This window comes from Lactuca virosa, chromosome 2 (assembly GCF_052849685.1).
Source record: "Lactuca virosa cultivar CGN04683 chromosome 2, Lactuca_virosa_CGN04683_v6, whole genome shotgun sequence".
NCBI lineage: Eukaryota > Viridiplantae > Streptophyta > Magnoliopsida > Asterales > Asteraceae > Lactuca > Lactuca virosa.
In genome coordinates this window covers 201,434,685-201,462,222 of record NC_136427.1, presented here as the reverse complement: position 1 = coordinate 201,462,222, position 27,538 = coordinate 201,434,685, and the positions used below count along the sequence as shown (strand labels likewise).

At 34.6% G+C, this 27,538-nt stretch overlaps 3 protein-coding genes and 1 long non-coding RNA gene across 16 annotated transcripts; 2 read left to right on the top strand and 2 right to left on the bottom strand.

Annotated features, from left to right (window-relative positions):
* Nucleotides 1-175: 175 nt before the first annotated feature.
* LOC145158140 (uncharacterized) lies at nt 176-2,856 on the bottom strand. The gene is made up of 7 exons (XM_079077074.1): nt 2,841-2,856; nt 2,631-2,736; nt 2,351-2,545; nt 1,955-2,249; nt 1,760-1,854; nt 780-1,296; nt 176-673 (listed from the first exon to the last, which is right to left on the bottom strand). The coding sequence occupies exons 1-7, from the start codon at nt 2,854-2,856 to the stop codon at nt 176-178; spliced, it is 1,722 nt and encodes a 573-aa protein (XP_078933200.1).
* Nucleotides 2,857-5,038: 2,182 nt separating this feature from the next.
* LOC145160015 (putative oxidoreductase At4g09670) lies at nt 5,039-6,348 on the top strand. Its single transcript, XM_079079073.1, has 2 exons — nt 5,039-5,575; nt 5,693-6,348. Exons 1-2 carry the CDS (start codon nt 5,108-5,110, stop codon nt 6,308-6,310), a joined length of 1,086 nt encoding a protein of 361 aa, XP_078935199.1. The 5' UTR covers nt 5,039-5,107; the 3' UTR covers nt 6,311-6,348.
* A 43-nt stretch (nt 6,349-6,391) lies between these two features.
* Nucleotides 6,392-20,000, bottom strand: LOC145160014 (cysteine-rich receptor-like protein kinase 3). Its single transcript, XM_079079071.1, has 8 exons — nt 19,404-20,000; nt 8,686-9,104; nt 8,464-8,583; nt 7,976-8,091; nt 7,513-7,723; nt 7,179-7,410; nt 6,932-7,085; nt 6,392-6,842 (listed from the first exon to the last, which is right to left on the bottom strand). The coding sequence occupies exons 1-8, from the start codon at nt 19,817-19,819 to the stop codon at nt 6,573-6,575; spliced, it is 1,938 nt and encodes a 645-aa protein (XP_078935197.1). The 5' UTR covers nt 19,820-20,000; the 3' UTR covers nt 6,392-6,572.
* LOC145160016 (uncharacterized) lies at nt 11,858-14,906 on the top strand. 13 transcript variants are annotated; one of them, XR_013737992.1, is made up of 9 exons: nt 11,858-12,276; nt 12,448-12,517; nt 12,648-12,727; nt 12,840-13,033; nt 13,139-13,338; nt 13,524-13,891; nt 14,216-14,297; nt 14,537-14,611; nt 14,699-14,906. It is a non-coding gene; the product is annotated as an uncharacterized LOC145160016 (long non-coding RNA). The 13 variants fall into 13 exon arrangements; XR_013737991.1 differs by having other exon boundaries at nt 11,859-12,276; nt 12,859-13,033; XR_013737995.1 differs by having other exon boundaries at nt 11,859-12,276; nt 12,619-12,727; nt 12,922-13,033; nt 13,139-13,328.
* Nucleotides 20,001-27,538: the final 7,538 nt, after the last annotated feature.

The window sequence follows — 27,538 nt, the reverse complement described above, 5'->3', positions numbered from 1 at the left end:
AGGGGTCAATTGCCCATGACGAAACGGATAAAAAAAGGCCCTTATGCCTTAATGTGTAACACTTTAACGAATTAAATTACATAAACTAATTTTTTTATTAAAATGACGATAAACCTTATAGCAATAAACATAGCAAAATCAAAGTATTTTAATGACTAATAACATATCCTAACAGCTAACCGACGATCGTTGAAGCTCTCCTAGCATTCTTGATTGCAAATTGGTTGATCAACTCTTCGTAGTCTATACTCTCTAAGATTTCGTTCTCGATAGATATCATCGCCAAACCGCTAAGTCTTTCTTGGGTCATTGTGGAGCGTAAGTAAGATTTCACAAATTTCAATTTGGAAAAACTCCTTTCAGCAGATGCGGCCGTTACTGGAATAGTCAACAATATTCTATATGCAATGCTTGCATTTGGGAAATAATCAAGTTCTTTCAAAAACTTCAAAACATCTATAAGGTTGCTAAATTCATTGGTTTCCGATGTCTTAAATAATTTCAACTCCGTATAAAGTTCCTCGACATCAATATCCGATCTTTCTTCAAACTTGAGTGCTTTTTCAAGACGATGACAATATAACTTAAGATATTTATCTTCAATTCCCCTCAAATTATGTGGAAATAAAAAACCAAATACTTTATAATACTCTTTGAATTGTTCAAATCTTGTCTCAAGAGAAGAAATAGCTTGATCAACAATGTATAAGAAATAATTGACTCTGAAATTCTCTTCAGGTGTAAATGAAACTTCTTTGCTACTTGAACTCTCATCAAACCTTTTTTTTCCTTTCAATCCAATGCTTTTGTGGAAATATTGGATCAATACCCATTTCAATAGAAATCTCCTTAGCTTCAACAATCGCTTTTGAAAAACCAGTTTCTCTATAATCCTTGAAGTACCCAATCAATTTGTTTATTTCTGTAATAGCATTATCAAGATGCAAATCCTTAGATTGTAACTTCTTACTCACAATATTCACATGGTTTAGTACTTCATACCAAACAACAGTTGATACCAAAAATTCAAAGTCACTAAGTTCTTTTTCTGCTAGTGAAGTTGCTTCACTTGCAATTGCAGCATCATTATCTTTTTCTCCAACTTGAAGTAAAGCTTCCCGTACATCCACAAGTTGCAGTTTAATATCCTTTACACTCTCAGCCCGGCTTTCCCAACGAGTTTGACACAATGACTTAAGACTCCAAGCTTTAACATTATCTTTCAAAATTTCCCACCTCTTAGTAGAATTTGCAAAGATAGTATAAATACGTTGGATGAATCCAAAAAGATCTTTCCTTTAACATACTTGTTAGCCATATCACATAATGTTAGATTAAGATAATGGCAATCACAAGGAGTGCAAAATGCTCTAGGATTTATATCTAAAAATCTCTTTTGCACTCCTTGGTGTTTTCCTTTCATGTTTGCCCCATTATCATAGCCTTGACCACGCATATCATCAATTTGAAGACCAAGAGACTTTAACTCCTCAAGTGTAATATCAAATAATCCTTTTCCGGATGTATCATCAACATTCAAAAAACCTAAAAAGGACTCCTCGATAGTAACATAATTATATGATAACTTTAAATACCTCACTATTATAGTCATCTGTTCTTGGTGACTTGAATCGGGAGTACAATCAAGTATGATTGAGTAGTAATTTGCTTCCTTTATCTTCTTGATAAGTTCTTTTTTAATTTCTTCAGCTAGCAAAGATATTAGTTCGTTTTAGATTAGGTGGCCAAGATAATGCACATGAAGCCCTTCACTTGTGATCCGTCGCACATTCTCTTTGATAACCGGGTCAAACTCTTCCAACATTTCAATGACACCCAAAAAAAATTCATTACCTGTTAAATACAATTAACAAATAAGAAGTGGAATCAGTCATCATAATTAACAAAAAGATTTTTGGTGGAACTGGAACAAAAAAATACAATTTATAGTTACCTTTTTATACAACTTTTCATTGGATCCACGAAATGCTAAATTATGTTTAGCAAGAAACTTCACTACTGCAATAATTCTTAAAAGCACTTGTTTCCAGTAATTTCTTTCTTTCTTGAACTGCTCATGTTGAACTTTATCAATTGTTTCGTTCAAGTTCAATCTTTTACGCATGTCAAACCACTTATTCCTATTTGTAAGATGATCCAATGAAATTTCATGTTCTTTAACCCTAGTGGTAACATGGTGGCAATCTGCATAATCTTCACCATCCAATTTACCTTTCGAAATCCCTTTTCTAAACACTTTACAACAGAAACAAAATACCTTGTCTAGCTCTTTCGAATATACTAGCCATTCTCTATCACACTTCTCCAAATTTGATATGTTCTTGTATACAAAGCTGCAAAAAATCGTCTACCAAATTTATCGTAGGGACCATACATAATACTATTATCTCTTTTAGGACCTTTCTCAACCAAAATTTTAATCTCATCAGAATTAAGTTTTTCCCACCTTCTTGGATCATATATATCAACAAGCTCTTTAACAGGCTCATGCTCTTCTGTTCTTCTACTTCTACATGCTCTTGCTCTTCAATGTGCTCTTCAACATGCTCTTCAATGTGCTCTTCAACAGGTTGTCTATGGATAAACTTATCTAGAGTACCGACGTCAACCTTTCTCTTTCTTCATCTAGTTTTCTCTTTTTACGTTTTTGATAAATGGATGGTTGTTTAGACTTCATCACTACAAGTTCATAAGTTTCAACTTTCAAATTTTCAACTTTCAACATTCAAGAAATTACAATAAACATAATTTGATAAACAATTTTACAATAAACATAAACTCATAATTTAAACTACTAAATTGGTTTCTGTGAATCTTACAAACTAATTCATTCATTCACTATTCTATTAAATTGATTTCTATAGTAGATAAACTGATAATAAAATATTAAATTCATTCAATAATATTAAATTCATTCAATATTCTATTAAAATGATAATCTATGAAAGTATGAATCATTCAAGTATGCAATTGACAACTATAAACTTGATAATCCTCAATTTCTCATAAATCTTATCTGATTGGTTGATCAGCAGGAGATAAAATCAGATAATTGACCCTTGAAATCCTCAATTTCTCATAAAAGATCATCGACCCTTGCTGAATGGCGCTGAGCCGCTGAGTTGCTGTCTTGTTGTTGCTGAATGCCTGAATCGGTGAATCGCATTAACGATTCACCCTTCTCCTATCTTTGTCGATCACTTTTTTTTTTAAGGAACGAACGAATAAAGAGTAATCGACTAATCGATGATCGTGAATTGTGATGTGGCTTCCCGCTTCTTTTCGTTCCTTCGTTCTATTGATCAATTCCTTCTCCCAGATTAATGGGCTGCAAATTGCATATACTACAAAAAAAAATTGGGCCCTTACGATTTTGGGCCCTGTCCCAAGCCGGCACTGGAAGAACCAATTATGTTACATTTCCATGTAGCAAAACATAGTTTTTGATATGTACGTAAAATGAGCCGTCAACTATGGGCTCAACTATAGAAAATGATTGTGAAAAAGAACTCTTGGTTGGGTTTACTGATGGTGATCTTGGGAGTGACACGGTTAATAGAAAAAGTACAAGAGACATGTTTTTTTTTTCTTGGTAGGAATGCAGCTATATGGAAGTATCAAAAGAAAAAGAGTATTTCTTTATCCACATGTGAAGTCGAGTTCATGGAAGCCACGATGGCTGCATGTCAAGCTATTTGGCTTGGAAATCTCATGAAGGATCTTACGGGACGTCAGATCGTGCCTATAACTTTATATTTCCATAACAAATCAACAATTGCCTTGATAAAAAAATCTCTTATTTCATGGTCGAAGCAAGTATATTGACGTTCGCTTTCAATTCATACGAGAGTGTGTTGAAATGGACAAATCATAGTCTAATATGTTAATTTGAAGGATCATCGAGTGGACATATTTAAGAAAGTATTGGCACACATGAAACATAGAGAAATGTGAAATATGTTTGGTGTAACGTATACCAAGATTTGTCTGGTTTAAGTGTGGAAATATGATATATAAACCTAGAAATGATAGATTCAACAATGATAGCTCAAGAAATTATAACACTCTCTCTCTCTCTCTCTATATATATATATATATATATATATATATATATATATATATATATATATATATATATATATATATATATATATATATATATATATATATAGACTTCTCTCTATGGAAGGATAGCCTTTTGGAAATATTGCTTTTTGGAAATTATGCTTTATGGAAGGATAACTTTCTTTTGAAAAAAAAAAAGTACACATGCCGTATAATTTTTTTAATAAATTTTAGTCATACTCTCTGAATTTGTGACATATGTCTAGAAATGGATAAATTACCTTTTATTACTTTAGCATTGTAATCATGAACCCCGTATGCTATATAAGGAATGCATGTTTCGGTTTGTAAAATTCAAGCCTCGTAATCGTCTATTTTCATTCTTAGTGAAAAGTAATATTTTCATTAAGCATTCTTAATGAAGAGTAATACTTTACTACCTTAGTATTCAGTTTATCCTTTTCATGTTCTTTCACAACTATAAAGCTCATCAATTAGAAAGTGATTTTCTGGAATATATGGGTTTTGAAGCCTCACTTATGTTAGATGAAGCCTTAAAAGGTTGTCACTTTATTTTAGGCTTGTCTCGGGGCCACAAAACAGAGGTTTACACCCACCATTACACCTCATGCCACCATTTATATGACGAAGGTGTACATATATGAATTTTACTTTGACGGATAAGGGAAAGAAGTGGAAAAAAGAAAACATAAATAATGAAAACAACCAAAAAATGTCGAGAACTTGAAAAAAGGAAGAAATAATATATGTCACCAAACCCGAAGGACCATTTCCATAATTTAATGAGATACTCGTTCCAATAAAAATTTAATAGGTCAAATGAGTGGTGAATTGAACTTAGTATTCGAATGGACTCTTATGCCCCTATTCATTTGCCATATTCTCATAGAAATGTATCATTCGCAATGATCAAATTTCGTTGGTTCACATTGGTTTTCAATTCTTGATATCTTATCTTTCCTTCCCTCAGCAACAAAGCAAAAACTGTGCATAAAAAAACATGGCTCATGAGGAAAACATAGTACGTTTTGGGATACTAGGCTGCGCTGAGATTGCCAGGAAAATATGCAGAGCCATAAATCTCTCTCCCAATTCAATTATACAAGCCATCTCCAGCCGTTCAACTGAAAAAGCAAAACAATTTGCCATCAAAAACAACTTGTCGGAGTTAGTGAAGGTATATGGCAATTACGAGGCAGTGTTGGATGATCCATCAGTGGATGCAGTTTATATTCCATTGCCAACAAGCCTTCACCTGAAATGGGCTGCGTTAGCTGCAGAGAAGAAGAAGCATGTGCTATTGGAAAAACCCACTGCTCTAAATGTCGGAGAGCTTGATCAGATACTTGAAGCTTGTGAATCCAATGGTGTGCAATTCATGGATGGAAGTATGTGGTATCATCACCCCAGAACCTCGTGGATGAAAGAGTTCCTTTTGGATCCTAATCTCTTCGGTCAAGTTAAAACGGTAAATAACATTCTTGATTTCTTGAACTTCTCAACATAAATTTATACTAGCTATAAATTTTGTTAACCAATTGACTTGTTAGTTACATTTGTTAACAAGCTTTTATCTTATATGAAGATCTACAGTTCCTCGTCATATTTGCCACCCCCACAATTTTTTGAGAACAACATCAGAACAAAAGCAGATTTAGATGGCTTGGGAGCTTTAGGAGATGCAGGATGGTATTGCATTGGAGCTATTCTATGGGCAATGAACTATAAACTACCAACCACTGTCACAACATTACCTGCAACAACTCTCAATTCCAATGGAGTCATCATGTCCACAACCGTTTCCCTTCATTGGGAAGAAGAGGAAACCACTGCAATCTTTTACTGTTCGTTTCTATCACATGAGACAATGGAAATCTCGGTTTTGGGATCCAAAGGGTCATTTCATGTTGAAGATTTAATCATTCCTTATGAAGAGATTTCAGCTTCGTTTAAGTTTACATCAGGTGCACATTTTGCTGATCTTCATATTGGGTGGAATGAAAAAGAGAAAGAGGTCCGAGTACACAATGAGCTTCCACAAGAGGCTTTGATGGTTAAAGAGTTTTCGAGGTTGGTTAAGGGAATAAAAGAATCAAAGATTAGACCGGATACAAGGTGGGGTGGCATCAGTAGAGCAAGTCAAGTTGTTTTGGATGCTGCAAAAGCATCTGTGGATGGTGGTTTTAAGGCTGTATATATTTAATCGCTCACTTACAAAATAAATGAGGATTTTTGTTAAGAAATGATAGCTACTGTTTGAAATAATGAGTAATACATAGACATATAAATATCAATTGATGTGCTTCAACAAGTTCCTTATAACATATCATCGATCAATTCCAATTTTACAACAAGTAAAGGCTCTAGTGCTCATGTTCCGACCTTAAAAGAACACGCCAACACCCCAAATCTAGATTTGCGATTTACAATGCAAAAAGAAAAACATTTGTCCTCAATATATCTATTTATTTATTTTGTAACCCATTTCCACCTCTGTGCATCACCCTACGTGCATTAATGAATGTAGGTTTGATTAGCTGTCCTAGTCCCAAAGATTGTCCCCTTGACAACAATAGCACAACTTCAGACATGGTTGGTCTTAAGGAAGCTGGTGACTGAGTGCACATGAGAGCAATCTCTATGGTCTTCATCACATTTGCTTCATTGTATTCTTCTTTACCTAATGCTTCATCAATCAACTCTTTGTGCATGCGTTTCTCATACAACTGCCATGCCTATCGACCAAAAGAGAATTGTCACACATTTGCAATAATTTATGTGTCATGAAAAAGAAGAAAAAAAAATGAGGTTAATTGTATGTTACATGTTCAAGGAGGTGAGCTGTGTCAGGTCCACTGAAGTTTTGATCAGTACATATTCGACCACTAATGATTTCAAGGGCCACGATACCGAAGCTATATGTGTCAACCTTCTCTGATAATTGTCCACTGGTTGCATATTCTGGTGCCATGTATCCTCTATATTGATTACGTCATAAAACATAGTCATTTGAAAAGTAAGGAAGTTGAATAAACTGGAAATAAATACATAAACAATATAAAGAAACATACAGGGTGCCAACAAGCTTTGTGCTAATATGGGTTTGATCCTCCGCTTGAAATCTTGCCAACCCAAAATCTGCAATTTTGGGTTGAAAATCCTCATCGAGGAGAATGTTATTTGACTTTATATCTCTGTGAATTATTTTGACATGGCATTCATTGTGAAGATGGGAAAGACCCCTAGCAATGCCAAAGATAATGTCAAATCGTTTTTCCCAATTCAGAGTGCCTTTTTTGTCACCTGTACATGATGAATGAAATTATTAACTACACATTTGGTCAAAATTAACTTTCTTTTGGGTGGTTATATCTTATAAACAATACATGTGCGAAACTAACTTACCCCATAAGAAGTTGTCAAGGCTTCCGTGTGGCATGTATTCTAGGACAAGAAGTAGCTCAGGTCCTTCACTACACCATCCTAGTTGTCGTACAAGATTCCGATGTTGAATATTACTTATAAGTTTCACTTCATTGTCAAATTCTAATTTTGCGCTACCATAACCAACATGAAGTTTCTTCACTGCCACTACCGTTTCATCATCTATGATTGCCTGTTATTACTAAGTAAAGTCCTAAAGCAATTCCATAAAATAGTAATAAAGTTATAAGAGCACGTATTAATTAAATGTTGTGCAATCCTTTACCAGTTCATGAATAAAACAGGAGTTTTAATTCACTTCGGAAACTTTCTCTTGATAAAGTTTAATTTGTGCTAGACATTTATATTTAGTTGTTCCAAAATTCGAAAGCCTTTATTTAGACTACGGACAGATAGTTAGACAACAATTTAAATTGTTAATTACCTTGAATACTTCACCAAAACCTCCTTTCCCTATTCTATACTCATCACCAAAATTGTGTGTTGCTAATCGCAAATCTTGGTAACTGTAACCTTTTTCCCCTTGTAGTCCAGGTTCCTCTACAAGTATCACAAGTTGCAAAATTTAAGCGATTAATAGTTGTAATCTAAGACGTATATGTTGAGATGCAACATACTATAATTTTGAAAATCTGTTAAATGAACAGAAAATTTTAAGAACTTACAAAACTGTAGGTATGAATTTAATAAGGGCTATCTACAATGCTTAACCATAAAGATGTGGACAAAACTTTGGGATAATTTTTTTTTTGAAGAACAAAATCATCAACCTTGGTTATATATTCTTATTATATTTGAGTTACCCCTCACAAAGCCCATATAGGTATACCTGATGTATCTCATGTGCTTCGTATAAAAATATTTCTTAATTGAACCTTTATTCAACATCAAAGGTGTAATATCTATGGTTACCTTGTTCAACATTCTTTGACTTCTTCCTCTGTCGATACCATAACCACAAAACAAGTATAAGCAAAAAGAGACCCACACCACTACATACTCCAGCTATCATGCCAGACTTGCTTGAACTTCCTAGTACAAAGAACATAGCAAATGTATAATAATGTATTCAAACATATTCAATAACTGCAACTGAAAATTATAGCTAAATTATTGATGTATAAGAAACTTCACCTGTACTTAGGAAAGATAAGATGTTTGTTGTCTGGTTGCTTCGAAAGAATGGAGTCTCAGAATATCTCATAAAGCATAAAAAGTCAATTGCCCTTCCTTCCGTATTGGGGAGACAACCATGTAAATTGTCATATGCTGTATTCAAGCAACTTTGACAAATGGCTTGGCTTACGTTTCTGACACACTGTGCAATTGCATACACTGTCGTGTTTCCGGTTGAGACTTGCCTTGTGGATGCTACATAGAAAGTAGATGTTCTTGGAGTAGCGACTTGAATATCAGATAACAATGCCTCTACCATTTGGTTGAAAGTAGTTATCGGCTGAGATATTGACTCCATGCCGCATATTCTAGCTGGAGTGGCATTATCATCCAATATAACATTACCGTCATTAAAGTTTGCACCATAATTCTCGTACCTTTCACAAAAGAGGTACACTTTAGTATGCACACATAGATACATGTGTTGGCGATTTAAGTGTCATTATATGTCATATTGGATAATTGAAATTTCCAAATTGGACTAAGACTATGAACGTGTACAAATCACATGGTGCGGAGTGCACACTTGTATAAGAGTGTGTTTGATATAGGTTCTAATTGAGTCCAAAGGTAGATTGTGTCCAAAAAATGCAATTTAGCATGTTTGATATGATTTTTAAACTCATGGACTTGATCCAAGGTGTGGACACGGTCGAACATGTGCAGCTAATTCGGTCCCCACTCTAACAATGCAAGACAAGGACAAAAATTTACAAAAAAAACTTGATTTCCCGTTTTGCCGTATTCTTCTATATATGCATCCACAGAAAGAAACACAATCGAAGCAATCTCCCCTGCTTCCCTGCTATCGACGACCATCCTTGACTCCATCGTCTTCCTATGAAAACACAACCAAAGACCAACCTTCTTCCGACCAACCTTCTTCCGACCAGGTGCGTTTATGAGTTTTCTGTTCCTGATATTTCCATTGTTGCTGAGATTTTTTATTTGCTCTGATTTTTTGTTGTTGTTTATGTGGTGTGATTTCTTTTGTTGTTGTTGCTATGATTTTTTTGTTGTTGTTGATGTGCTCTTATTTTTTTGTTGTTGATGTAATGTGATTTTTTTACACGAATGTATGGTCCAAATTTTATGTTAAATGAGTAAAAATGAGTTAAATTATAGGTGCCTTGTTAAATTAGTTATAAGTTGTTGTGTGTATGTGTATATGTATGTGTATATTTGTGTGTATATTGGTGCGTATATTTATGTCTATGAGTGTATATTTGTGTGTATGTGTGTATATTGGTTTAACCCTTATGTGTAAGTATGTTTGTTTCTTAATCTTGCTCTAAAATGTAACATTTTTATCATTCATTTATTCGTTAGACATGACAGAAAAGAGAGATAGAGCTAGTTGGTCTTCGGATATTGTGAACAAAAGTTTTCTTAAAGCATGTATACAAGAGTTAAAAAGTAACGGTCGGGAGGGTAGTGGTCTCAAAGGAACCTCATGGAATGTAATAGCCGAAATACTAAAAAAAGAGCATGACTTTGTAGTTAACAAAAAATAAATGAAATATCATTATCACTAGAAAAGCAAATATTTAGTTTGTTGAAATTGAAAAACAAAACGAAGAATCTTTATAATTCTAAACCAAACATGTTTCATATGACAATGGAAGAATGGCAAGCGGAGACGAATGTATTCTTTTATTTTAAAACACAAGATTAATTTTTTTTTAAATTTTAATAATATTAATAATTTTTTCAAACAGTTGAACAAGATGGTTGACAAATCAAGAAGTATGTCCTTCCCTTTCCCAGACCTATGCACCGAATTATTTGATGCGACAACCTCGACTGTCGACACCCCTCATCCCACCAAAGTGTTTTACTACACAAGATTTTTAGGTTATTGAGATGGAAGACCCAACACCTCAGACGAATATCCCAACATCACCATCAATATTACCCTCACCTACAAGTTCCTGAAGATTCTTCTGGTTGATCAAAAACACAAAGGAGGAAAATGAAATGCACCCAAGGGCACACTAGGTGATGAGATAAGATAAGTTGATAAGGAGATTGTCAAGGTTGCACAGGTGTTCGCGTAAGCAAATAATCTTCACAAGGAGATTGACGAATGTATGGAAAAGTTGGAAGGCTTGGAGTGGGGAGAATTTCATCCGAAATACACCACTACTCTTATGATATTCATTGAACTTATAGTATCGATATGTTCTAATCCACCAGGAATTACCTCAGAATGACATAGAAGGCTAAAAGACATATTTCCTGGAGCAATAGTACACTAGATAGAACTCTTTTACAGTTGTGCCCGTTGATAAACAAATTCACTATAGTGGAAGAGGAAAATGTGAGTGTTATCAAAATGTAATATGAATGCGCTTAAGAAGACTATCGTTGATCACCTCTATCCAGAGATCCACTGTCGTCCACCCCAGTCACATCCGTTCAGATCCACCATCACTTACCTCCATATATATATCCGTCAAGATCCACTGCCATCCACCTCCTCCATCGGCGGTAGTGGTTCCCAACAAGTATGATGGTGGTTTTCGGCGAGATAGTAGTGCCCGAAGGTGACTGGCAATGGTCGACGATAGCCGGCGGCGGTGGTACTATAGATGGGAAGAGAAGAGAGGAGAAGAGGAGAGAGAGAGAGAATAGTTGGGTGAGGTTCTTAGGGGATTTATTTTACTTTTCTTTTATTTAATAATAAAAATAAAAGAAAATGAGAAAAATCACAAGGACAATATAGTCTTTTCAAGTGCATTTAAATTTTCGAGGGACAAAAAATCCGCTCGATCTTTCTAATTTTGCACTAACCATGCGATAACTTTTTTTTTACTTAAACTGCACTTTTTGATAAAACGTAGGGACAAATTTTGTAATTTACACCAAAATAAAATACATTATTATATATATATATATATTAAAATTCTGAAGACAGTAAACTTGTCCATTTTTTTGTCAATTGTGGTCTCCATACTCATGTTGGTTATTTCTATCGTATTTCTCACTTTTTTATTTTTATTTTCTTCCATCGTTGTTTTTTGTTAAAGCTGCTTCCTGTCAAATGTTTATGGTTTCCACGTGTAATTATCTACATTGGGATGGATAGGTGTTTCTGTTTTCGAACGTATGTCCAGCTCCACCGCCTTTGACTGCTTTGAAACTTTGACATATTCTCGATTCTTCTTCAATTTTTCTAGCCGTACCATCTCGGATAAACATTCACATTTTCTTCCTTCTTCTATCTAAAAAATTGTTCATTCTTCCAAAATCCTTTCATCCTTTCCACTTCCCACCTCTTACCTCCGACCCAACCTTCTCCTCTTTCCTCAACAATTCAATGTATTTCTTTCACTGCCGGTCACTTATAGATTTGGACCGATCGGATAGCACCGATCGGAACTGTGTCTCCAACGACTTATAGCCCTAAACATAGAGGGAAACAGCGACTGCGATGTAGTCCAACTCTGACGGTCGCCAACTTTAATCCCGACTATTCGGAGTGATCCATGGTCGGCGCCTGAACGTTCTTCTTCCACGGATTCCATCATCGCACTAAACAAACTACAGGTTCCAGTCCGATTTCACATTTCACAGTCTCTTTCTGTAAGCCCTACACCCAAAAATGGTCTGTCTTCTCAAAATTAGGGCATTCTTTTTTTTAGTTGTCGTTAGTTTCTTCATAAGAAGGCACCATTTATGTTACTATCGCCTAATTACCATATCTGTTTTCGATTACAGTATGGTCGAAGAAGGAACGCACTTGAACAGAGAAATGGTTGAGATTTTCCCTAACAGTTCCAAATCAGAGGTGATGGAGACAAAATATATTTCACTCGATAACTGCATCTTCTGCCTTCTGCTTCTTCTTTTCCATTTTCTAATTATATTTTGTTTGTTTCTCTCGATTAGAACCAGTAATTGAAGAATCTCCTTTCCAGGTTGCTAAAGAAACATAATACCCCTGACGACAGTTGAAGGACTACGCTTTACGTTTGGTGCTCCTCTTGATGAATCACAGGTAAGTTTCCTCTTTCTACCTCTACATCTTTCTCAACTTATTCATTCTTTCTCTACTAAACACGTTTTGGGTTCTGTAAAAGAAATCAAAAGTTTTTTTTAATACATATCAGAATATTCAACGTATTTTAGATGGCGCCTGACGGACTGCAGTGTGTATTTTAGAAGTAAGTATTTCATCTTTTGCACTCACAGCCACACGCCACTTGAAGCTTGGTCACCTGAGATGTCAACAAAGCATCGACGTCTTTGTTGATGAGGTTGAAGAGATGTTCTTTCTTCTGAGGATACTTCCAAACCATTAAAGGTACGATTTTGTTTCCTTACAATTGAATTGTTTGGAGTTTGTTGATGGTTCTATTATTGAAAGAATTTCTTATTACATGGAATTGTATTTCGTTTTGCATGCTAGGTGTTCGATGAAATGTCTGGTCTAAAGAATATTGTAAATGAAGTTTTTCTTAAATGTGTAGAGAGAAGGGATTGTTGCATGTTAATTGTTTTGTAACCTATGTTCAATTACGCCACAAGACCTAACACAAGGTCTGTGTTATGACAATGGTGAGAAGATTTTTTCTGTCTGTAGAACCAACAAATTAGATGTCAGTGCAGGTGGGCTTTTTTTTTTTTTATTTTTTTTATTTTTTTATTTTTTATTTTTTACAAACTATTATTTGGGAATCCTTTAGTTATAAAGATGTAAATGAATCTCAACAGCTTCTTACTTTACACAGCTTAATCAATATTATTTATGAGTTCCTTTGAGATATAATTTAATTGTTATATGATGATTATAGATTGAAGATTTCCACAAACATCATCAATCCATTTACAACCGTTGTGATCCAAAGAAGAGCTGAAGGCAAAAAGTTCATTCAAAGAAAGATAGAGACTCTTCTTTCTCATTTAGTAACAGGACACTGTGTAGGCTTCTGCCATCAGATAAGTTAATTTTAAACCCAAGTTAAAGATGATTACATTTTTTTGTTTTAAACATCATTTGTATTCTGTCGTTTCCTTTTTTTGGTAGGCAAAAATTGGAATGTTGTAGAGGCTTATTTTATGGATTGTTGCTTCAACTAAAGAAATAAGAAAAAAGGAAAAATGGATATCATCTTTTTTTTCTTAAGACAGGCAAAGCTTCATGCACCATCTCTCACTGAAGGTAGCATGTTCCAAATTTTTTGTTAATTTTAAATTACAGATATAAAAAGAGGACATGTCTGCTTCTTGACTCATTGGGTGGAAGGACCAAAACATGTATCATTTCCAATGTTATCACCTGTTGTACAGTCTTGAAAAGACATTGAGCACAGTAGATGGTGACCAATAAATAATAAACGATGTCTAATGTAGTAAAATTGCCACTAACAAAAAGACTCTATACAAATCTTTTTCATATATGCCCAAAAACTATGATTATTTTTTGGAATTAATATCAAAATACAATGGTTTTCATGATATTAATCATTGTAGAATTTGTTCATAGGTGATTATATAAAAAGGAAATGGAAATGCATACGTCACCACAACTACAAGAAGTAGCATCAAGAGCACAGCTGTTGCGATTTGTGGGTTTTTCCGAATTTGGAACATGTGTAAATTGATAAAAAAAAAATTGTTTAATTTTAATTTTCATTTTGAATTGAATCCATGAAGAACAAGGGTTTTTTTGGTAGATTCTAAAATTTTTGTGCTTCTGTAAGTGGGATATACTGCTTCTACTGAAGTCGCTCTCAGTTATCGAGTTCAGTAGAATCAGAGGTGAAATTCTAATTTTGTTTATTGGTTAATTTTACATGTCTCATAGGCTGGTCCAGCCACAATTGCAGACGCCATGATCCGAGGTCTCCCCATCATTCTAAACGATTACATTGCTGACCAGGTAATTTTCTTATTAAAGTTGATTTTAGAATGCAAGGGTAAAAATGTCATTTTTGTCTCAACACCTTAGAAATCTGATATTGTGCAGGAAGTTGGAAATGTACCCTATGTAGTGGAAAATGGATATGGGAAATTTTGAAAGTCACCAAAAGAGTGGTGAATGGTTTGGTCCTAAAGCACATGAACTCAAGACTATGATAGGGCTTGATCTGAATTTAAACTATCACAGATCAGTCACAAACATTGAATATTAAAACACAACATAAATTCAATCTGGGCACATATCTGTTTCTTTCTGAGAATTTTTTTAAGAAGACTCAAAAAGGATAGAAGAACAAGAGGATAACATGAGCAATGGTACACAAAAATTAGCCGGAAAAAGAAATTTATAGATAAAAGCAAATGAAAAGTCAACATACCCACAGTGTGTAAATGAGGCTAATTTTCGGTGTCGTTTTCGTGTTATGCTCTGATTTTTTCTATGTTTTCAAATGATTCATTATTAAATCATTATACTTAAATTCTGAATATGTGTTTTTGTTTGTCTGTGTAGCTTTAAGAATCCAACATATGTGTTTTAAAAAGAGAATAGATCTCAGTTACTTCTACTTTATTTCATTTTTAGGCATCATACTTTCATAGTCAACCAACTATAGCATCCTACTTCCATCACGAATGACTGATAAACGATAACACCATCTTTTACATAATGTCTCCAGTCGGTTTTCTTTGATATTAGCGGCGAATCCGACCCCCGCAAAGCGGGGGTTCCTATCTAGTTGCTATTATGCATCTTAAAATGAATATGTTGTTATAATTTATTAAAATGTTTTAAAAAATAAATAAATAAAAATACATCTTGTATTCATGTATATTTTTTAATATGATGGTTGTAGGAATTTCTTTTTGTCGAATGGCGATAAAGTTGTCGGCTAAAATAAAATAATTCACCTAAAGGTTCTTAATTTGGTATAATAATTTTTTTCATAATTTAGTATATTATTTTAGTTTTGGCTGAAAATAAAAATAATGTTTATTAACTAATGTATATACTAAAAGATAAAGGGTTGGCTGGGGTTATTAGGGTATTTATTTTATTTTATTTTTTAATAAAAACATAAAAAAAAATGGGAAAAATCATAATGCCAAAATAGTCTTTTCAAGTGCATTTAAATTTTCGATGGACAAAAAATTTGTATGATATTTTTAATTTTGGATTAATCATACCATAACTTTTTTTTAGGGGTGGCAAATCGTGCTATCGTTTCGTGTTTCTGTCACGACACGACACGACAATTCTTTTTGTAACACGAACACGACTCAACACGATGTCCTGTTTTTTTTAACTAACACGAAAACGAACGAATTAAAAAACGACAAACACGACACAACACGACAAATATAACATATACTAAAAACTAGTTTATTTAATGAATACTTTATCAAATATAACACGATAAACACGACAAACACGATAAAAAACTGCTAAATCGTGTCAATTTCGTGTCGAATTTTGAACACGACACGACACGAAATCGTGTTTTTTACAACTAACACGAACACGACACGAACACGAATTCAAAGTTTAGTTTTCGTATCGTGTATTTTTGTCTTGTCGTCTCATAAATTGACATCCCTATTTTTTTTTTATTCAAAGTGCACTTTTTGATAAAATATAGGGACCAATTTTATAATTTACTACAAAATAAAATACATTCCTGTTATGCAATATTAAAATGAATATGTTGTTATAATGTATTAAAATGTAAATATCTTGTATTCATTATATTGTTTAATAAGATGTATTCTTTGTTGTAGGAATTTCTTTATGTCGAATGGCGATAAAGTTGTCAGCTTAAAATCAAAATAATTCACCTAAAGGTTCTTAATTTGCTATAATAAATTTTTTATAGTTTAGAATTTTATTTTAGTTTGGCTTAAAATCAAAATAATGTTTATTAACTAATATGTACTTACTTTACACAAACCGTTGACTCTAATATTTTAGTGGACGAAAATGACAAGAGGGCAAGAGGTGGGCGGCTGCTTTTAAATGTTGGAACTATTATAATTTAGATTTAGATGGGCACAAAAGATTGATTTAAAAAACTTTCATTGAACTACTATTTCTGGTGCATGTTGATATAGTTTCTAATGAATATTATTATTATTAACAATACCATTAAAGGTATTATCATAATTATTATTTAAACAACAATCTAATCTAATCTGTTTCTATTTACACCTAAAATCCACATATATCTCAAATATATCTTAAATGTAATTTAAAATATAATATCATAAATAGAAAACAATCCATCAAGCCAAAAACCTTTTATTATTATTATTATTATTATAATTATTATTATTATTGTTGTTTTTGTTTAATAGCAAAATTATTATTATTGGTCATTATAATGTTATCATAAATGTCATTGTTATCTATAATTATAATTACAAATATAATTATAATTATCATCATAATAACAATCATAAAAACCATATAACCATAAAAATATATAATGGTTAATAACAATATTAATATTATTATTATTATTGGTCATTATAATGTTATCATAAATGTCATTGTTATCTATAATTATAATTACAAATATAATTATAATTATCATCATAATAACAATCATAAAAACCATATAACCATAAAAATATATAATGGTTAATAACAATATTATTATTATTATTATTATTATTATTATTTGTTTTTATTAAATATGTTATTATTATTTATATTATATTATATTATATTATTATTTTTTAAATAACAATAGTATTTTTATTTATTATTATTATTATTATTATTATTATTATTATTATTATTATTATGTTAAACTATGTGTTATTGTTTTTTTAACTATTTGTTAATTAGTATTGTTCGGCAAAAAATTGTTGTGTTTTTTTTTGCCACGGGTAAACCGACGTGACATATTTTACCGTCATCATTTACGGATGGTAATGTTAAAACACCACACCCTAATTATTTCTGTCATTGATAAAAATAATAAAAATATCACTATTAGCTTATATGTCCATCGTTAAAAATTGTATTATACCCCATACCCTCATGGTTATTAATAATACTATTATTATTATAACCGGCAATCACGACCACAGCACCACTCATACGACTCACAGGAGTATTGATATAATTATTTTATTAATGATATTGACATGTAATGGTAAATATTATAATTATGTACTATGCTTATCTTAATTTAATTTGGGATAAAAATAAGAAACGTTATTACTTTGTTAGTCCTAAAAGTCACGATGCGAACGAGATTCTAATATATTATTATGCCAAAATACAAAAAATCAAATATTAGTTTTTAGAAAAAAAATTTAGGACATGATTGGAAAAGTAACTAATAGTTGGAAGTTTAAAGATGCTACCTAAAAGGTGCTGGTTTGTAGCTAATAGTGAAATGTTTAGCTTTTATTTATACAGAATAGAATAAAAATGTTTATTAGTTTTTATGTGTATAAAATTAATTAAAATTTAAATTTTAAAAGCTTTGAACTAGTTTTCCGAATCGAAACTTTTTCTTTAAAATTATAGATAAACGTTCAAGTTGTCAAACAAAGTTTTTTGTTTGAATTAAAAAAAATAAAAAAAATAAAAATAAATAAATAAATAAATAATCAACTAAAAGATCCAAAAAATTTCAAAAGCTTTGTCTCAAACAAGCCCCAAACCGAATGTACAAATAAAACAATTTAAATGATCAGCTACTCATTAATTTCTACTCAAATCTACTATCATATACTCAATCTTAATTTTGATTTCCAGCTTCAAACCAAAGACAAATTACCCTACAACAATATATAGCTATATTGTAATTCAGATTATTTATCAACATTGCGCATTAATTAGTCAGTTACATACAAATACACAACCAGTATTTTCAAAGTAATCCAAAAATCTTTCAATACTCAATAGTAGGAGTTTTGATTCTTCATCTATAATTTTCCAACCATCAACATCTATTCTTCTACACTTCTTTACCGCAACCATATAATTTCTTTTACTTAAGAGCCAACGCAGATACATCTTAAGGGTATCCATAGACACTCTTGGTTTAGGATCTGTTTTTATATATTATATTGTAAAAACGTTTATGGACACATACTATAGAATATAGATGGACACCTGTGACTTGTGAGCAAGAGCAACACAAAACAAAACAAAAAAAATCTAATAGCTTTGGAATTTTTTTATACATTAACATATACCACTAGTTTTGGAGGTTTCTAACAAATAAAATCTTTGTTTTATTGATATCATGATTTGTATTTGATTTTTTTTTAATTTGTTAAATATATAAGTAACAAGTTCCGGATCTCATGATATTAAAAAACACAAGACAACTTGTAACTAGTTTTTAAAATATGAAAACTCATTTATGAATAATTGTAAGAATTACTAGTATTTTTTAAAGCATGTTTGATATTTAGGATTAAAGTCAATTTTATAGTTGTCTTAGATGATATTATTATGCCTTGGCTGATAACAAATTTTTTCGACCATTTTATTTTCCAGCTGATCAGTCAAATTGGACATACATGACTTTTAATTAATCATGGATTCTCCGATTGTTTTAGTGATAAGAGAAATGACTATGCATGGTAGCATACAACTATTGAATTTGGTTCATGTATTAAGTATAAACGTTGGACTGGAACACAGAACATCTAGTTTAGGTATCATTAATAATTGGCAATTATTTGAAGAAGCTAATATAGAGTAAAAGAGATGGGAAGTTTAATGTTCTAACCTGATACTGCAATCATCATAAATCACGTTAGCCCCATCAGCTATCCCACATGCTTTTGTCTCATTAACTGCGGAGTCAAAACATGCCAGACACTGCGAAGTCGACAGATACTCCCTACACAAAGCGAAGCTGTACACAAATGCGTCATTATTTGCAGCCTGTGCAAACGCATAGTATACCTGTGGATCTGATAACTGCCTCCGGAGGCTAGAAAGGGTGGTATTGAGATTGCTTAGGTAAAACTCTCCATAGGCACTGTTGTATGTTCTACAATAGTTTCTCAGAAGAGTATTATTCCTATCACTTGACTGTGAAATCACCTGCTTATCCATGGTTATAAAGATCATGATGACCATGGTGGATATCCACCATGGCAACCTATGGCATACGATTTGGTGTGGGGTTTTTTTTCCCATTGAAATACCTCGAAAGATGTTTTTTGTATCTGGATCAGAAAATCCCCCGCTCTTGAAGAAAAGCGTTGAAGCTTAATTAAGAGATGAAGAGGAAGAGCAAGAGCAAGAGATTAATCGTGTGTGGAGGCTCAGCTAAGTTAAATGATATATGGTAGGAAGAATCCAATTTAAAAATCGAAGAATCAGCTGTTTTGTAGAGGTCCTTATGGTCATTATACAAAGTGGGGTGGCTTTTTTTGTTTTATTAGTAGTATTACGTGTCTAACACGTACGGTTACCAGGTATATGTTTTCCAACAATTATATGTTTTCCAACAAACATTTCTAACAAGTGAAAAATATTTGGGACTAGTATGGGTTAATTAAAAATAAATAAATATAAGGGTCTAATTATTTAAAAACTTTAGAATTATAAAAAAATAAGAAAAAAAAATGAATTATTAAAGTTGATTTTTTTATCTTTTAAATATAAATAAATAAAATAAACTAATGACCTTTAATTTGAGAATTTTGAAATAAGGAGTTAAATCCATTCATTAAATTGATATTCATTTATTACTATATTTATTGTAATTATTACATTAAAGTATTATGTGAAATTTATTAAAATAGAAAACTCATAAAATGACACGTGTAAAAGAAATTAATTCAAAATAACCATAAAATGACATTTGGCAAATTGAATAAGAGTGTAACATGTTGCAAAAAAAACCATTTATTTATTAGAGTAGATTCAAATACAAGAAGTCTGATTAACTAAGACAAGTTTTTCGATATTTTAAAATTCAAATTCAATCAAAATCATCATAGCTAGATTTTTTTTATTTTTATTTTAGTTTAAAAAATAAAGAATTTTTCATGTTTATAGGTATACCATTATGAGTTTTTTTAAAAAAAATTCAGAAAAATCATTAGATAAAACTTTGAATTTTATAAAAACCATTACAGTTTAGAATATTTTTGGCGTAACGGTTCAAAGAAAATTTTCTTTTCGATTTAACCATTGAAAATTTGATTTTATTTTCTTTTAAGAAACCCATTTTTTAACCTAAAAAACAAGTATTCCATATATTTTTACTACAAAAAAATTGTCAATCGGTGACGAAAACAAAATGGTCACTAACAATAGAAAGAGTCGTCACTAAGTGTCACACCCGCAAACCGGAACGGCGGAAACGTTCAGGGGCGGATGACGTCATGCTCAGTATCATAACCATAGTGAAGAAAGTAACATAACCATCATAAATATAATTTAAAATGTTACATCGTTGCAAAAATACATGTTTCCAAATAAATTACATATGATGTCAAAGTATTGCAAAAGTCTGCGCCTTAGCGTCTTGTCTTCAAAAATCTTGTGGTTACATGTATTACTAATTACCTGAGAATACAAGTTGTTTTTGAAAGAGTATCAACATTAAAGCTGGTGAGTTCATAAGCAGTTTATGCATGACAAATGGATGTTGTTCCTTAAAGTTTATTACAAGTTTGTTTCCAGAAAAATCCAATATTTTCTAAAAGGTTTGTTGTATTCTTAACTGAACCAAGACTTAGTATATGTAAGTAATTCGTCATACTTATGTGTGGTTTTATATCTAAATAAAACTCCTTAAATCTCCGTGAACTGTGTGTTTTGTTAATTCCCCATGTGAGTTGTTATAACCATGCTAAAACTCAAAGACCTCGTACTCGACGTTCTTCAGGCGTCGGAATGTTATGACACTTGTCACCCCAGACCTGCCGGTCTAGCTGTTGCAAGCAGCTTAGGTGCGGGTTTGTCAGACCCAATATAGATCTATACACAACTATCACGCTCTCCCTCCAAGAGATTCTGATTATAACTACATGACTTTTCCGTGGTACTTAAGAGTACCCTGAAGGTGAATGATTCACAAATTTATTCATTAACAAGTTCACGTAATTTGTAAGAAAATACCCGTTTTGTAAATCGATTGTGTTAGTGTTTCCTTGTTAAACGAAGGGTTCAAACTATACCTATTATAGTTTATCAAGAGTGTTTTGTGTTTAATGAAACCTTGTTATGCATGACTTTGTATTTCAATAAAATGACATTGAAAGTACTAAGTGTAAATCTTACACACCTTGCTCAGCATGTCACAAGGTGAAAATAACTCTTAAAACCTGTTTTGGCAGTTTTACCCTTAACTGTCACTGTTTTTAGAGTATTTATAGAAAAATCATCGTAAGTCGAAAGCTGAATCCGTAAACTCTGAGAGTTTGGAAAAAGAGTCTATTGTATTCATAAATTTTCCTATAATTTTTGGTGGTCTCAAACCAGCGTGAAAATGTTCATCTTCACATCATGGTCCGGTTTTGTTGCTGCTGTGACAGGCAGTTTTGTAAAAATCACCATAAATTGTAGAAAAATCGTATGGAGTTGTGCAAGTAGTCATTTTAAAGGTATAAACCTGAACTACTTGCATATTAAACAGTTTTGAAAAATATTAAGCTTAAGTTGGGTAAAACAGTTCGTGAACAGGTCACAACTTTTCTGTTGTAAGCTGTCAAGTTAAGTTTTAAATATGTTTTGGTGTTTTAACTTGTATCCCCCCCCTGAAAACTAAAGAAAACTGGAAAATGTAGGGGTATGAACTCACCTTGAGTGATTTCTTGAAGAGTGGAAGGTCGAATACGAGGAGTATCAAGTCAAGAACACTTGATGAACACGTGAAAGCTTGGATGATCCAAAAAGTGAAGTAGTAGCTCAAGAACACATCCAAAAAGTGGCTGGAAGTAGAGAGAAAAGAGGTTTTCTTGCTTAATAAGAAGGGTGTAAGAAAAGTGTATAAATGTTTGAAATTGATCAAAGTAAGCCAAGAAATCCTCCAGAGATTTCTTTATATAGATGTTGTTGGAGCAAGTTGCAAGGATGAGGGGATGGTTGCATTGGTTTGTGTGATGTGGATAGGGTTGGACAAATGAGAAGATGACACATGGAGATAAGTGGGCACACTTGACCCACTTGTGATGTAGAATATTCTTCTTAATGTAAAATAATAATTTATAATTAATAAATCCTTGAGAAATAAATAAAATATGAGTTTAGGGAGTTTAAAATGATAAAAATATTAATTTGGTGAAAAATTCCCGTCAAAAACGTCAAAAACGGGCTTAATAGGCGAAAGTTGTCGAAAACCGGGAAAAAGAGGCGAAACTGCGAAAATCCGAGGGTAGGAGGCGAAGTTCGGTCCCTGGAGTTGAGTACCGAAAGTGGGTTCGGTCTGAGAAGGAAGGTGAGAACCGAAGGTATGTTCGGTCCGAGGAGACTCGCATGCGAAATAGACCGAAGGTAGTCTGAAGCGAAATGGACCGAAGTTAGGAAGAAGCGAAATAGTCCGAACCCGAAGGTGACTTCGGTCCTTTAAGAGGCTTCGGTTCCTTAAGGGCAATTCGGTTCTTATTAGGGTTTCGGTTCTTATGGGAGGTTTCGGTCCTTAAGGGTTGTTTTTCAAGTTATCTTCCCGATTCAAGGGGTTTTTGGCCAAGTTAAGGGTCGGGATGACCCGGATGACTATAAAAAGTTGAGAGAGATTTTGAGAGAGATTTGGGAGAGATTCATTTTTTAGCCATTATTAGTGTATAATATCGCAATGTAAGGTTCGTGAACCCCGTTATGCTTCGTTTATGATTGTTTTAAGTCCCCAAAAGGGTCCATAGTCGTGTTTTGATGCGTTTAACTCCCTTCTTAGCGTTTCCCATGGATAAACATATAGATTCTGCGAGACACTTTAATTTTTGACATACAAATGCACATTCTTATATATAGAATAACTTTTACATACAAGTACTAGTTAAGTTTGACCGGTTTGACTTGTTGACTTGTTGACTTTGACTTTGACTTGAATTTGACGGTTGTCACATTATCCCCCCGTTAGAAGGAATTTCGTCCCGAAATTTGCATTTTGAGTGGGACTTCAAGGGTTGGGGAATAGATGTGGGTACTTTTGCTTCATTTGGTCCTCACGTTCCCAAGTAAATTCGGGTCCTCGTTTGGAGTTACAGCGGACCTTTACGATGGGAATGCGGCTTTGTTTCGTCGATTTGACCTCTCGGTCCATGATTTCAACAGGTTCCTCTACAAAGTGGAGGTTCTCATTGATCTCAATTTCTTCCAAAGGAATGACAAGGGTTTCATCAGACAAACATTTCTTTAAGTTTGACACATGAAAGGTAGGATGAAAGTGGTTGAGTTCCTGTGGTAATCGTAGTTTGTATGCCACCGGGCCATCCTGGCGAGGATTTCGAATGGTCCGATATAACTTGGATTTAGTTTCCCACGTTTTCCAAAACGTATTAATCCCTTCCAAGGTGATACCTTTAGTAGTACTCGATCCCCAACTTGGAACTCCAAGGGTTTTCGTCTTTTATCCGCGTAGCTCTTTTGTCTGTCTTGCGAAGCCTTCATTCATTCTCGAATCTGGACGATCTTTTCAGTTGTTTCCCTTATGATCTCCGGGCCAGTGAGTGTGCTGTTAGGAACTTGCCCTCTTGCTAGTTGCGTATCGCCCACCTCAGCCCAACATAGGGGTGGTCTGCACTTACGGCCATAGAGGGCTTCGAACGGAGCAACTTTGATGCTAGTGTGATAACTATTATTGAATGAGAATTCGATAAGGGGTAAATGAGCATCCCAAGCTTTACCGAAGTCTATCACACAAGCTCTTAGCATGTCCTCTAACGTTTGAATGGTCCTTTCACTCTGCCCGTCGGTATGTGGGTGGTAGGCTGTACTCATGTCCAGCCTAGTTCCCATGGCTTTCTGCAGTGACTGCCAGAACCGTGACGTGAACCGACTATCTCTATCGGAGATAATGGATATCGGTACTCCGTGAAGTCGCACGACTTCTTTAATGTAGATCCTTGTCAGTTTCTCCATTTTGTCGGTTTCCTTTATCGGTAGGAAGTGTGCGGATTTGGTTAATCTGTCGACGATTACCCAAATGGTGTCAAGTCCACCCGTTGTCTTAGGTAACTTGGTAATGAAGTCCATCGTAATCCGCTCCCACTTCCACTCGGGTATCTCTGGCTGTTGAAGTAGTCCCGAGGGCTTTTGATACTCCACCTTAACCTTGGCGCAAGTCAGGCACTTGCCTACAAAGGTAGCTATTTCGGCTTTCATGTTCGACCACCAATACAGCTTCTTGAGGTCTAAGTACATCTTGTCTGAACCGGGATGCACGGAGTAACAAGTTTTATGAGCTTCGTTCATGACAACGTCCCTGAATCCACCAAATTTTCGTGTCCAGATCCGGTTCATGAGACAACAAACTCCGTCATCCCTGACTTCAAGATTTTTGTCCATTCCTCTCAACGCTTCACCTGCGACGTTCTCTGGTTTTAAGGCTTCTTCCTGTGCCTCTTTGATTTGTGCGGACAGGTGTGAATGGATGGTCATGGTTAACGCTTTTACTCGGCGGCCCGAGTATTCCTTTCTGCTCAAGGCGTCTGCAACCACGTTGGCTTTTCTGGGGTGATAACGAATCTCACATTCCTAATCGTTTAGTAATTCCACCCATCGTCTCTGCCTCATGTTGAGTTCTTTCTGATTGAGGATATGCTGAAGGCTTTTGTGATCGGTGAAGATAGTGCACTTGGTGCCGTAGAGGTAATGTCTCCAGATTTTTAGGGCGAAAACTACTGCTCCCAATTCGAGATCGTGCGTCGTGTATTTTACCTCGTGCGTCTTCAGCTGTCTTGAGGCGTAGGCAATGACCTTTCCTCATTGCATCAACACACATCCTAGACCTTGGTTTGATGCATCGCAATAAACCACAAAGTCCTCTGTTCCATCCGGTAAGGACAAGATCGGAGCACTGCACAAAGTTCGTTTCAGCGTTTGGAACGCAGCCTCTTGCTTGTCCCCCAGACGAAAGTCACTCCTTTTTGAGTCAAGGTGGTGAGTGGTTTTGCGATTTTGGAGAAGTTTTGAATGAACCTTCGATAGTAACCGGCGAGTCCTAAAAATTGTCGGATTTCTGTGGGTGTTCTTGGTGCTGCCCAACTTTCGATTGCCTTGATCTTTGAACGGTCCACATGAATTCCTTCCTTGCTGACCACATGTCCGAGGAAATTCACTTCTCGAATCCAGAATTTGCACTTTGAGAATTTTGCATACAATTTCTCCGCTCTCAGCGTCTCCAGGACCTGACGTAAATGCTGGTTGTGCTCTTCCTTACTTCGGGAGTAGACTAGTATGTCATCGATGAAAACAATCACGAACTTGTCTAAGTAAGGTCGACACACCCGATTCATTAAGTCCATAAACGCCACGGGTGCATTTGTTAAGCCGAAAGGCATCACTACAAACTCGTAGTGACCATAGCGCGTTCTGAAAGCTGTCTTGGGAATATCCTCCTCTTGAACTCGTAGTTGATGGTACCCTGATCTAAGGTCAATCTTTGAGAAGAAACTTGCTCCTTGCAGCTGGTCGAAGAGGTCATCGATTCGAGGCAAAGGGTATCGGTTTTTAATGGTCAGTTTGTTTAATTCACGGTAGTCGATGCACATACAGAACGATCCATCCTTTTTCTTGACGAACAAGACCGGTGCTCCCCAGGGTGAGAAGCTTGGCCTAATGAAACCTTTGCTTAGCAGTTCATTCAATTGACTGGACAATTCCTGCATTTCGGCTGGGGCTAGACGATATGGCGATTTGGCTACAGGGGTAGCTCCAGGAATTAGGTCGATTCGGAATTCGACTTGTCTAGCAGGGGCACTCCTGGAAGGTCTTCCGGGAATATGTCGGGGAAGTTACAGACCTCCGGAATGTCTTTGATGTTTTTCACTTCTTGTTTCTTGTCTATGACGTGGGCTAGGAAGGCATGGTACTCCTTGCGGAGATACTTTTGAGCCTTGATACAAGAGATGATCTGAAAGTTTGAGCTAGGTTTGTCGCCATAGACGACGAGGGTTTCGCCATTTGGCGGATTAAGGCGAACGGCCTTTTCGTGACATAGGATTTCAGCATGGTGAAGGCATAACCAATCCATGCCAATGATGACATCAAAACTTTTTATGGTGACCGGCATAAGGTCGATTTGGAAAGAGTGATTGTTTAAGGTGAGGGTACACCCGGTGTAAATGTCGTTAGTGTTCTCTGTTTTTCCGTTAGCCATTTCTACGGTGAATGTATCTTTTAGTGTTTGTGGTTTTTGTTTAAGTAAGCGTTTAAGTTGATGGCTCACGAAGCTTTTCTCTGCGCCACTATCGAAAAGAATGCATGCGTATGTATTGTTGAGGGGAAACGTACCGGCGACTATAGTTGGATCTGCAACCGCTTCCTCATGACCTATCGCCAGAACTCTGCCCACTTCACCACGGTTGGGGTTTCTTGCCTTCGGGCAGTTCCGCTTGAAGTGTCCTGCTTCTCCACAACCATAGCAGGTTCGACTTGCTCCGGCGTTGGCAGCTTGTGCGTTTTGTTGGACTGGAGCTTTACAAAATTGAGCGGTGTGCCCCTTTTTGTTACAGTTGGTGCAATGCAATTCACGACATGCGCCGTTGTGGTGAAAGTTGCATTTGTTGCACTTGGGTAGGTTCCCGGCGTATTGCCTTATCGGAGTTGGATTGGCAGTGGTTGTGGCAGCGTGCACCGCAACCACTTGTTGCTTTTTGACAGGGTCTTGAGCAGGTTGACCCTTCTTCTTGTTCCAGAACTTCCTTTTGTTGTTTCCCCCTTTAGCTTGCTCGAGGGTGGTTG